At 32.9% G+C, this 13,940-nt stretch overlaps 1 protein-coding gene across 1 annotated transcript; it reads left to right on the top strand.

Moving 5' to 3' along the window:
• Positions 1-12,551: 12,551 nt before the first annotated feature.
• Positions 12,552-13,490, top strand: LOC148759076 (olfactory receptor 6C2-like). The gene has a single exon (XM_088798526.1). The coding sequence runs from the start codon at positions 12,552-12,554 to the stop codon at positions 13,488-13,490; it is 939 nt and encodes a 312-aa protein (XP_088654652.1).
• The last annotated feature ends 450 nt before the right edge of the window (positions 13,491-13,940 follow it).

Genomic DNA, 13,940 nt, shown 5'->3' with positions numbered 1-13,940 from the left:
CTTAGAGTATTAAGTCTTCCTTAATGAATTTTCACACAGTGAATGCATCCATGTAACCAGAGCCAGAACAATAGTAGGTTATTACTAAAGAATCCTTGTTTGTCCAAAGGTAAATAATCTTGATCTTTATAGTTGTATGAATTTTAAAAACTTTTTTGAACTTCATATGAATGAAATCACATAGTGTCTGATTTCTTGCATCCAAAAGTATATTTGTGAACTTTATGCATGTTGTTTCATATAGTTATAGTTTGAACATTCTTGTTGCTGGAATATATGAAAACTTATTTATTTTTTTGACTACTTAAAATCATTAGGATGATCCCAGTTTGGGGATATTATAAACAAAGCTGCTGTGAACGTTTTTGCATATTTTATTTTATATATATATATATATATATATATATATATATATATATATATATTCCTTTTACTTCACTATCATATACTTAGGAGTGATTTTATTGGATCATAGGTGTATGTTTAGCATTAACACACATTAATAACAGATACCAGAAACAGATCTTCAAAATCATGGTACTAATTAACTCTCACACTAGTAGCATATGAGAATTGTAGTTGCTTCAGAGCCTCAGCAACACATGATATTCTCTGTCTTTTCATTTTCGGCTTTGGAGTGTGAATAGATGGGAAAATCAGAAAACAATAAAGAAGATGGTAAATTTAAATACAAACATGCAGAGGTGGTCATATAGGGTGACTTACCAGGTCAAACTATATGCTATACTAGCATCTTTTTGAAATAAAAACATACAGATATCTTAAAAGTAGAATGATGGAAAAATAGACAAATACATAATTATGCAGAAGATTTCAAAACTCTTTTGTTTAGAATTGATAGAACACATATAGAGAGAATTGGAAAGGACATAGAAGGCTGATATAACACTAATAATCACCTTGTCCAAAATGACATTGGTAGACCACACCACTGAACAGAAGCAGAACACACATTCTTTTTTTTTTGGATTTAGGTCTACCATTTTATTAATTTCTGGCGTTTTTCCCACTTCTTTTTCTTTCTTTTTTTTTTTTTTTTTTAATTAAATTTATTGGGGTGACAATTGTTAGTAAAATTACATAGATTTCAGGTGTACAATTCTGTATTACATCATCTATAAATCCCATTGTGTGTTCATCACCCAGAGTCAGTTCTTCCATCACCATATATTCGATCCCCCTTACCCTCACCTCCCCCCCTCACCCCCCCTTACCCTCTGGCAACCACTAAACTATTGTCCGTGTCTATGAGTTTCTGTTTCTCATTTGTTTGTCTTGTTCTTTTGTTGTTTTTGGTTTATATACCACATATCAGTGAAATCACATGGTTCTCTGCTTTTTCTGTCTGACTTGTTTCGCTCAGCATTACTCTCTCAAGATCCATCCATGTTGTCACAAATGTTCCTATATCATCTTTTCTCACTGCCGAATAGTATTCCATTGTGTATATGTACCACAACTTCTTTATCCATTCATCTATCGAAGGACATTTTGGTTGTTTCCATGTCTTGGCCACCGTAAACAAAGCTGCAATGAACATTGGCGCACACGTATCTTTATCTCTAAATGTTTTCAGATTTTTTGGGTAGATACCCAGGAGAGGGATTGCTGGGTCATACGGCAATTCTATTCGTAATTCTTTGAGGAACCTCCACACTGCCTTCCATAACGGCTGCACCAGTCTGCATTCCCACCAACAGTGTATGAGGGTTCCTTTTTCTCCACAGCCTCTCCAACATTTGTTACTATTTGTCTTGTTGATGATAGCCATTCTGACTGGGGTGAGGTGATATCTCATTGTGGTTTTGATTTGCATTTCTCTGATGATTAGTGATGTTGAGCATTTTTTCATATGTTTATTTGCCATTTGTATGTCCTCTTTGGAGAAATGTCTCTTCAAGTCCTCTGCCCATTTTTCAATTGGGTTAGAACACACATTCTTCTTAAGTGCACCTGACCAATTCACCAACATAATCTATATTATGGACCATAACAATATCTATACTTGTACAATTTAAAAGAATATTCAATGACCAAAAAGGAATTCAACTGGAAATAGAAAGAATTTATTGAGTATTTGTTATGATTCCATATAATCTCCACTTTTGGGATATTAATTTACCTATATAGAAAACTTGTAGTGGTTACCCTATTGTTCACAATATTGGTTGTTCAAGAACATTTTGTTTAATTTCCACATTGAATTCTCCAATTTTCCTTTTGTTATAAATTTCTAGTTTTATAATATTGTGGCTCAGAAAAGATACTTGATATGATTTCAATCTTTCAAAATTTAACATATGTTTTGTGGCCTCACATGAGATCCATCCTGGAAAATGTGTTGTATGCCACTGAAAGGAATGTATATTCTGCTGCTGTTGGGTGGAATGCAGATATAGTTTCAGTGTCCTGTTTTCATTTCCTTTGAATATATCCAGAAGTGGGATTGCTAAATCATAAGGTAGTTCTATTTTTAATTTTTTTGGGAATATCCATACTGTTTTCCATAATGCCTGAACCAATTTACATTCCTACCACTACTGTACTATGGTTCTCTTTTCTTCACATCCTTGCCAACGTTTGTTATCTCTTGTCTTTTTAATGATCCATTTTTCTGCATGTGGTTATCCAGTTTTCCGAACACCATATTGCAGACTATTCTTTCCTCATTAAGTGTTCTTTGCTCCCTTGTCAAATACTAGTTGACTGTATATACAGGGGTTTATTTCTATTTTCTGTATTCTGTATTATTGTTCCATGTGTCTATTTTTTTTTTTGGACTATGGCCATACTGTTTTAATTACTATAGCTTTGTAGTATAGTTTGAAGTCAGAAAGTGTGATGCCTCTAGCTTTGTTCTTTTTTCTGATGATAGATTTGGCTATTCAGGGTCCTTTATGGTTCCATACAAATTTTAGAATTGCTTTTTTATATTTCTGAAAAATACTATTGGAATTTTCATAGGATTTGTATTAAATCTATAGATGACTTGGGTAGTATGAAACTTTAATAATATTAATCCTTCCAGTTTGTTAACATGGAATATCACTCTGTGTCTTCTTCAGTTTCTTTCATCAAAATTCATTGTACAGATCTTTCAGTTTCTTGGTTAAATTTATTTTTAAGTATTTTATCGTTTTCGATGCTATTGTAAATGAGATAGTTTTGTTCCTTTCTTTATCAGGCATTTCAGAGTGTGTCTCCACATATTTGTAGTTTTTCCAGATTTCTTCTTGTTGTTGATTTCTAATTTCACATTATTGTGATCAGAAAGATACTTGGGATGATTTCAATATTATTAAATTTGCTAAGACTTGTTTTGTGGCCTATAATATGATTTATCCTGGAGAATGTTCTGTGTGCACTTGAGAAGAATGTGTATTCTGCTGCTGTTGGGTAGAATGTTCTACAGATGTCTTTTAGGTCCATTTGGTCTAATATATAGATCAAGTCCAACATTTCCTTGTTAATTATCTGTCTGGATAATCTCACCAATGCTGACAATAGGGTATTGAAATCCACTATTATTATTGCATTATTGAATATTTATCCCTTCAGATCTGTTATTTTTTACTTAATATTTTTAACTTTTCCAATGTTGCACATATATGAGGTTAGACAAGTAAGTACATGAACTCATCCTAGAAAAAGTGCTGCACTGCTGAATATCACTATAGTCACCTTTGAAGTACTTCCCTTGGGAAGCTATGCGCTAAAGCTAGTGCCTAGTTCACCCTTCAAAGCAATTTTGGCACTCTTTTTCTGGAATGGCCATCAGAGCCATTGTATTACCCTTGATGTCCTGAATGTCATCCAAATGTCTTCCTTTCAATATTTCCTTTATCTTTGGGTAAAGAGAGAAGTCACTGGGGGCCAGATCAAGTGAGTAGGGAGGGTGTTCCAATAAAGTTATTTGTTTAGTGGCTAAAAACTCCCTCACAGACAGTGCCATGTGAGCTGGTGCATTGTCGTGATACAAGAGCCATGAATTGTTGGTGAAAAGTTCAGGTTGTCTAACTTTTTCATGCTACCTTTTCAGCACTTTCAAATAGTATACTTGGTTAACTGTTTGTCCTGTTGGTACAAAATCATAATGAATAATCCCTCTGATATCAAAAAAGGTTAGCAACATCGTTGCAACAAGTTCATGAACTTAATTGTCCGACCTTGACCTCATATGGGTTTAGAACATTTTATATAAAAATCCAAGCTATATTTTTTTACATATATGACCAAAGAATTCTAAAATTTGTAGGAGAAGCAGAATAATAATAATGTGAAATACCTATCTAATTAATTAATAACTAATAGTTAAGATATCAATTAATGATATTAATAAAAGTATCATTCTACATGCAGACACATATGCAATGAATTATCAGAAGGGGTAAATACCAAATTATTATTTAATTATCCACTCAGAAGTGAGGAACACATTTGGGCAGTGATCCTAAGTGGAAAACTTATTCTATATGGAGTTGACTTTTGCAAAAGATATTATTCATTTTAATTTTAAAAATAAATTTTTTAAAAATTCATGTTTATTGGTTAACAATTGTTAGTAAATTTACATAGATTTCAGGTGTACAATTCTGTAGTACATCATCTATATATCATGTTGTCAGTTCTCCTTTCATCACCATATATTTGATCCTTTTTACCCTCATCTACTACCCTTCTTCCCCCTTACCCTCTGGTAACCACTAAACTATAACCTGTGTCTATGAGTTTTTGTTTCTTTATTTGTTTGTCTTGTTCCTTTTTGTTTTCAGTTTTATATACCACATATCAGTGAAATCATATGGTAAAAAAATGAAATATTTTAAGGATTGAAAATATTAATGGAATGAATATAATTGGATTTTAAAGTGCTGGATATAGTGATTGAATAATATAATCAAGTATAATTAAGTAAAGAAAGATCATTACGCTGAAAATTTGGGATAAGTAACTTTTCTGAATGCAAGGAAAGTAAGAGAGTAGAGAAAAGAAGAAATAGAAGTTGAGACATTAAGATGGAATCATTTATTTTAATATTTATACAGTGTGCTATACAGAGAAGAGAGGTGGGAAGTAGAAATTTGATAAAAGTTATAGAGAAAAATTTTCCTGGTGGTCAATAAAATTTTAATCACTGGGTGAATCAAAACAAAAATTGGAAATGATTAAATACATAACAGTTAACGTAAAAATATTATAAACAAAATTATCAGCAAATATAACTCATTTAAAAAGTATAAAGTATGAAGAATAGATATGAAAAATGTCTTATTCAGAAAAACATAAAAATTTTTCCTGAATTATAACACAAGATTGCATATCAAGAGAATAGTATAAGCACAATTAAAGACAAACAAATAAGGGGGAAAATATTTGCAACACACATAGCAATCCATTAGTTAATGTATATAGAAATAACAGTAATGGCCACTTCTAGAAAATACTCTAAGTGGGCAAAGAAATTTGTACAAAAATTCATTTTACATCAGAGCTGATAGTTGATTTAAAAAGAAACAACATAAGTTTATAATGAAAATTGTAGAACCATAAAATCAATTCGAGGTAGTCAATGTTTTATAGTATTGAAACAAAATCTCAGCTGTTAGGATTGAATTCAAATTATGATGGAATGCTCCAAAAAAGAGATATTGCATAGTTCCTCAAATGATGATGCAATTTTATAATTATTGAAATAAAAAGTTTGTTTTAAATTATCAAAGTAATTTGAAAAGATGTAAAGAATGTTTATATTTGTGAATATACCAATTAATATAAAATATGTTTGCATATGAAATTTTTGGAAGGGTGTAATTTGAAATATTCAGGGTGGTTATTATATTTAAATTTAACTTTTCTATTTTATCTTAAAATAATTTTTGTTTATAATAAATAGCAATTAGTTAAGGTTAAATATGCTACAGAAGGAGTAAAGGGGTAATTGTATTCTGTTAACAGCTATTATGTTAGCAGCTGTAGATGTTATTGAATAAAAGGAAGAAAAGTTAGGCTTGCTCTTTTTCATCTGATTTTTATTTTGAGTGAAAGTCCTGGTTGAATGTCTTGGGAATTTTCAGTTCTCTGAGGACACCATCCCCACTGCTACATGCTCAAGATCTTTGCCAAAAGATTACATGAATGGTTCGTTAATGACTTTGGAACCTAATTCACCTAGGACTTGTGTTTATTCATTTGGCTTCATGTTTGGCACATAAAACAAGCATCATCTTGTTATTGTAAAAAATTCTCATTTTGTGTCGGAAGGTCCAAATATCACATCTATTTAAACCAGAGAGAGTTCCTTATATTCTCCCAGACCTTGGAGTGGTAATTACCTTTCACAGTACCACAAATACCTTGTAGGAAAGTCTTGGCTACATAATAGAAATGAAGTGGTCAGATAAGTCAATGCCATCCTAGAGCTGGGATGAAGATGGGTCCATGAGTATTAGGGACCAGAAGGACACACACAAGCAAATATATTCTTCTTCATCCTTCTAATCCTTATGGTGCTCAGGGATAAATAACTAACTGAAACCACTACGTCAGTGGTCTTTGAGAGACTTAGAAAATTATTTTCTCTGAGAAACAGTTTGATATGTTTTACCAAAACTAGAGAGATGTGAATAGTTAATTAAATTGTGGTGAAAAGAAACAGAAGTTCATAATTTTGAATCTATTGAAGACTTTGATGGGGCTGGGTTTGTGCAAGAATAAATAACAGGATGCCTAAAAATAGGTGAAATGAAGGACTTCTAGAAGTAGCCTTGAATTGGAAATTATCTGTTGGTATAATTAAGATCCCTGAAGTCTTTGAAATGCTCAGTTCTCTAAAAGACAAAAGAAGTAAACAGATAACAGTTGAATGATAGTGTCAATTTATTTTTCAAGATATTTAGGAACAAGCACATGGTCTAAAATTTCCAGAGTTGTATAAGGCACCAACCACATGTTCCAAGACTGAAGAGAAGAGAGGTGGGTTGTATATATGATCCTTTTCTATACTTCTGGTCTATTATTGTATTTATTTTAATTACTTAATCTATGTGAGCATTTATTTTATATATTGTTATTTGTGTGATGCTAACATTGTTGGGAGTGCCCCCAACTTGTCATAAAATATTAAACCAGGGTCAGTTTTCCACCTCTTTAATGGAGATATTAAACTCTGGGAGATTAACTATGGGAAACAGGCAGATGGTGTATCTCCCACATCTGGAGAAAATGAATATTTTAAAGTGTCAAGTGAACCCTTCACATAGCCAGTTAATTGGAATTTCTAAAATAATTTATGTGTTTTTTCCCCCCAATTTATTGATGGCCTTAAATAAGCATTGGAAAGAGATTATTTCAGGAGGTTTAGGGTAGTTAGTTGGTGTTGGCTGAGGAACAACCACAGAGCAGGTGCTGGTCCATATCCAGAATTTAAGAGTCCTTCAGCTCTGGTGTTTATATGTTTCTGACAGTTCTATTGAGGAAGCATGAACGGAAACCATAAAATGAAAGCCATTGGCTAAACACAGTGATCAGTCAGTGAAAACTTTTTGCCTTAATGCTGGCATTATATATGTGCTGAGTGGGTAGTTAGGTTATGGTGTTAAGAAAGAGCCATTCAGAACGTCACCTCCAAAAGTAAAAGCCAAGAAGAATCCCCTAAATTAGAGTCAGGGATATGGCAAAAGTAGGAGGTGTCAAAGTATTTTTAAAGTTGAATATACATAATAAGCAATATAACTTGATTTAGGTCTGAGGGTAAATGTTCTTTTGAATTAACTCTATATCTTCTAATCCTTCAGCTTTGTGGTTATTACATTACACAAGATAAAAATCCTTTTTCCAATAATATTTTTATTGCGTCTATTTGTTATGTGTGACAAAAACATATAGAAAGGTCTTAATGTGTTTGGGAGATTTGGAAAGATGCTTCTGAAGAGTCTAAGCAAAAAGAGAGAAATGAGTCAATAAGAGTCAGGTATAGGTCAGCATTAGGAAATGGATGGAATAAATAGGGTGACGGGGGACACAAATGATTAGATTTAAAAACTGTCCAGAAAGGTAGCCCATGTAAAATGACGACCACAATACCTATTTCTCACTATGGTGGGTTTTTAGAGCCACTCTCCACAGCTTTACTGCCACCAAACCAACAAACAAAAAACTTCTTGCTAGAGTCAGGGAAACAGCAAAATTAAGTGAAACTACCTGCAATGTCAATAGACTTTCAAGATAGGGTTAAACGAAGATATCGGTTGCTAATATAGGGCAATAATTGTTGGCTTTTGGTTTTAGTATAGTGAACAAGGAGTAAGGCAATTAATAGAGGTGCAGAACATGAGGCATTCCATTTTGAACAAATTCACTTAGAGGGAGTGTGAAATTGCTGGGTGGAGATGTCTAACATTCGAAGAGACCATATCAAAACTGCACATTTTGAAATTGTCAAATATTAAATGCTGAATTAAACTCACAGAATTTAATCAGTTCCCAGGAAAAACACACAGAGAAGCAGAAAAGAGGATTTAGGGAGGAAATGTGAGAAATATCAATGTTAGAAAGATGAGTAAGGGAAGAGATTCTTATAAAGGAGAAACCAGAAGGACGAAACAAAAACCAGGAGTGTGAATATCCTGCAAACAATGTGTCTAGAACGTCATAAAAAGAAAGGAGTGATCAACGGAGCCAAATGCAACAAAAAGTGTAAATAAAATGGCTACACTTCTTGAAACTTAAAGAAATTACAGTTAAACTTGCCAAGAGTAGTTTCAGTGAAGTGGTGTATTCAGAAGCTGTATTATAAGCAGCTGAGTAGGTTGGAAGTCAGGAATTAGAGGAAATTATGAGAAGCTAAGGATAGAAGTCAGATTGGAGAGTGTAATTAGTACTTACAGAGCTGATTATAACATCAGTGATACGAAGGAGTGTGTTTCAGCTAAATATCAGATTGAACTATAAAACATTAAGGATAATAAATTCTTCAGCTGCATGCATAACATTTTCTCACTTACTAGTGATTTGGTATGTATCAAAATGCTCTCTGTGTTCTGCATAAAGTGGACAATCGGTGAAAATCCGCTAAACGCATAAACAATTTGACAAAGTCATGGAAAAGAGCAAGGAAAGGATTTTTTACATAGGAAATATTCTTTTTAGATTAATTATAGGTTTGGTCGTGCAGTGCAACAGTGTCCTAGATGGCTTTGAAAAATGAATATAGAAATATCTTGTGTCATAACCACCCTTCATGTGTTTTCATCTTATCCAGGAAAAAAAGCTTCAAGTGGATAATGAAACTTAGTAAAATTTTAGATAGTGATTTGGGAAAAATTCTTAAGAAAATAAGTATACCGTAAAGGTCTTGATTTCATTGCTTCCAGAGGAATAAGTGTGCTATGAACATATCTGTTCAAAGACTAAATTAAAAAGCATACATTTAAAAAAATATCATGGAAAATTATGTTTTACTTAGACTATATTATTTAAAGAAACTAAAAAATTTGTTATTTTTCAAATACAGATCATGACCATTTAGTAGACTATAAAATCAATTTGGTGATACATTTATTTATTTATTTATTTATTATTTATTAGTTTCAGGTATAGCAAGCAATGTAATAGACATTGACACCAATCACAAAATAATAACTGCCCCCAAACTACTACCCCTCTGACATCATATATAGCTGTTACTATACCATTGACTATATTCCCTATACTGTATTTTACATACCACGAGTATGTATATATATATGTATATCTGTATACATATATATCTATATACATATATATATTTAATTATAGTTGACATTCAATATTATTTTACTTCAGCTTCAAGTGTATAGTGGAGTGGTCAGGCATCTACACAGTGTATGAAGTGATCTACCTGTTAAGTCTAGTACCCATCTGGCACTCTACATAATCTTTACATTATTGATTATATTCCTCATACTGTATTTCATATGCCCGTCACTATATTGTGAATGCCAATTTGTACTTTCTAATCCCTTCACCTTCTCCCTCATCCCCACCCCCTCCCATCTAGCAACCATCAGTTTTTTCTGTATATCTCTGAGTCTATCTTTGTTTTGTTTGCTCATTTATTCTGCTCTTTAGATTCCACATATAAGTGAAATCATATGGTATTTGTCTTTCTTAGTCTGACTTATTTCACTTAGCATAACATTCTCTAGGTCCATCCATGTTGTTGTAAAAGGTAAGATTTCATTTTTTTTTATGGCCAAATAATACTCCATCGTATAAATGTACCACAGGTTCTTTATCCAATTGTCTATTAATGGGCATTTTGGTTGTTTCCATATCTTGCCTATTGTGAATAGTGCTGCAATAAACATAATATTTTTTTGAATTAGTGTTTTGAATTTTTTTGGGATAGATACACAGAAGTGGAATTGCTGGGTCATAAGGTAGTTCTGTATTCAATATTTTGAACAACCTCCATACTGTTTACCAGAGTGGCTGCACCAATCTGCAATCCCACCAAGAGTGCACGAGGGTTGCCTTTTCTCCACATCCTCGCCAACACTTGTTTGTTGATTTATTGATGACAGCCATTCTGACAGGAGTAAGATGATATCTCATTGTGGTTTTTATATGCATTTCTCTAATGATTAGTGACATTGAGCATCTTTTCATGTGTCTGTTGGCCATCTGTATGTTGTCTTTACAGAAATGTCTCTTCATATTCTCTGCCCATTTTTTAATTGGGTTGTTTGTTTTTTGGTGTTGAGCTGTATGAATATTTTATAAATTTTGGATTTTTTTAGTTTTTTTTTTTTTTCTTCTTAAATTTATTGGGGTGACAATTGTTAGTAAAATTACATAGATTTCAGGTGTACAATTCTGTATTACATCATCTATAAATCCCATTGTGTGTTCATCACCCAGAGTCCGTTCTCCTTCCATCACCATATATTCGATCCCCCTTACCCTCATCTCCCACCCCCCACCCCCCACCCCCCTTACCCTCAGACCAATATCTCTGATGAATACCGATGCAAAAATCCTAAATAAAATTCTAGCAAATCGAATACAACAATGCATTAAAAAGATTATTCATCGTGGTTTTGTTTTTTGATCAGAATATTTTATTTACAAAGACAGTGCAGATATTTCCCATACAGCTTGCACTTTTACTCCTATTATTAACATGTTAACTCCTTATCAGTTGTATCATTGGCAAATATCTTATCCCATTCAGTAGGATGTCTTTTTGTTTTATTGATGGTTTCCTTTTTCGTGAAAAAAACTTTAGTTTGATGTAGTCCCACATGTTTATTTTTTTCTTTTGCTTCCCTTGTCCGAGGGAATATATCAATAAAAATATTACTAAAGGAAATGTCTGCAAATGTACTTCCTATATTTTCTTTTAGGAGTTTTATGGTTTTGGATCTTACATTTAAGTCTTTAATTCATTTTGAATTTATTCTTGTATATGGTGTAAGAAGGTGGTACAGTATCATTTTTTTGCATGTATCTCTCCAGTTTTCCCAGCACCATTTATTAAATAGACTGTTTTTACTTCAATGTAAATCTTGCTTCTATTGTCATAGATTAAATGACCATATAGGCATGGATAAATTTCCGGGCTCTCTATTCTGTTCCATTGATCTATGTGTCTGTTTTTATGCCAATACCATGCTGTTTTGATTACTATGGGCTTGTAGTATGATTTGATGTCAGGTAGTGTGATACCTCCCACTTTGCTCTTATTTCTCAAGATTGTGGTGGCTATTCAGGGTCTTTTACGGTTCCATATAAATTTTAGGATTATTTGTTCTAGTTCTGTAAAGAATGTCATTGGTAATTTGATAGGGATTGTGTTGAATCTATACATTCATTGCCTTAAGTAGTATGGGCATTTTAACTATATTACTTCTTCCTATCCATGAGCATGGAATATGTTTCCATTTATTTGTATTTTCTTTAAATATTTTTTTCAATGTCTTATATTTTTCTGAGTACTCGTCTTTTACGCCCTTGGTTAAATTTATTCCTAAGTATTTTATTGTTTTTGAAGCAATAATAATTGGGATAGTTTTCTTAACTTCTCCTTCTGATAGTTTGTTATTGGTGTATGCAAATGCAACTAATTTGTGAATACTAATTATATTTATTTGAAATGAGATAAATTAGAATAGGAAAAAATTAGAGAGCTGGGCATCTAAGTGTTAGCATTTCATTAAAATTGTTGTTTCAGACATATGAAAGTGTGTGTATGTGTGTGCACGCGCACACGCATGTATACACTGGACTGCAATTTAAAATGTATACCTTGCTATATATTGTACTCAAAAATATTTAAATGCCAGGTTTCTAACCTGTCAAATAATTTATCAACAGAACTGAGAGCATAAATTATTTAAAAATATTCATTATCAAGTAAAACATATCTATGTAAAATACATGGCTTAGCTTTTCTAAACAAAATCCCATTGTAAAACATTTACCCCACTCTCTTCTCATATCGTACCTCCCTTAGTTTTCCATGAAAATTGGGCAGAAGTTAGGAGCCAGAAATGAGAAACCATACGTCACTAACCAGCTTTATCCTTTTGGGATTGACAGATGATGCACAACTGCAGATTGTGATTTTTATATTTCTACTTATCACCTACATGTTGAGTGTAACTGGAAACCTGACCATCATCATCCTCACATTAATGGATTCTCACCTCAAAACTGCAATGTACTTTTTTCTCCAAAATTTTTCCTTCTTAGAAATCTCATTCACTTCTGCCTGTATTCCTAGATTCTTGTACAGTATATCAACACGTGACAGGACTATTACCTATAATGCTTGTGCATGCCAATTATTTTTTACATATCTTTTTGGAGTAGCAGAATTTTTTCTCCTGGCCACCATGTCCTATGATCGATATGTAGCCATCTGCAAACCACTGCATTACATGACTATCATGAACCATAGAGTCTGCAAAAGGCTTATCTTCTGCTGTTGGATAACCACTTTGTTGATCATATTCCCACCACTAAGCTTGGGACTGGAACTGGATTTCTGTGACTCTATTGCCATTGACCACTTTGTCTGTGATGCTAACCCTATCCTGAAGATCTCATGCTCAGACACATGGTTCATAGAGCAGATGGTTATTGCGTGCTCTGTGTTGGTCTTCATCATGACTCTCGTGTGTGTGGTTTTGTCCTACATGTATATCATCAGAACGATTCTAAGGTTTCCCTCTGCCCAACAAAGGACAAAAGCCTTTTCCACCTGTTCATCTCACATCATTGTGGTTTCTATCACCTATGGCAGCTGCATCTTTGTCTATATCAAACCTTCAGCAAAAGATGAAATGGCCATTAATAAGGGAGTATCCATACTCACTACTTCCATTTCCCCCATGTTAAACCCATTTATTTATACTCTGAGGAACAAACAAGTGAAACAAGCCTTTCATGACTTAGTCAAACGAATAATATTGGTTTCAAAGAACTAGGGGAGTGTTGAAGTCAGGATCCCTAAGCAATTTTCTTGTTTCTGCCCTATTTTATCTCTTCCTGACCTAGATTTGGCCTTCCATCCAGTAATGACCCTGATCAATTTACACCTTGCGTCTCCTTATAAACCAATCACTTTGAGAATAACTTTTGTTAAGAAAAAATAAGAATAGTTGTTTCCGGAAATCTAAGCATGACCTCACTCTCACCATTCCCTTACCAATGCTGAAAGGGTTTGGAAATTTATCATAAAATATCAGTGCAATACTGCACATAACTGTTTCAAAACAAAACTACTCAAATAAGGAGATAAATAATATTAAAAAGAATGAATACTATTGCTAAGTGTAACAAGCAATAATTTTCAAAATTGCAAAGAACTTGTATATTTTAAAACAAGGATTGAGTATAAAGATTTAAGATTTCAAAAAAGGCTTACTAAGAAAGAA

Source organism: Rhinolophus sinicus, chromosome 1 (assembly GCF_057876585.1).
Source record: "Rhinolophus sinicus isolate RSI-liver-muscle chromosome 1, RSI-T2T, whole genome shotgun sequence".
NCBI classification, from domain to species: domain Eukaryota; kingdom Metazoa; phylum Chordata; class Mammalia; order Chiroptera; family Rhinolophidae; genus Rhinolophus; species Rhinolophus sinicus.
Note: the sequence above shows the minus strand (reverse complement) of the source record. Positions and strands in the feature narration are given on the sequence as shown.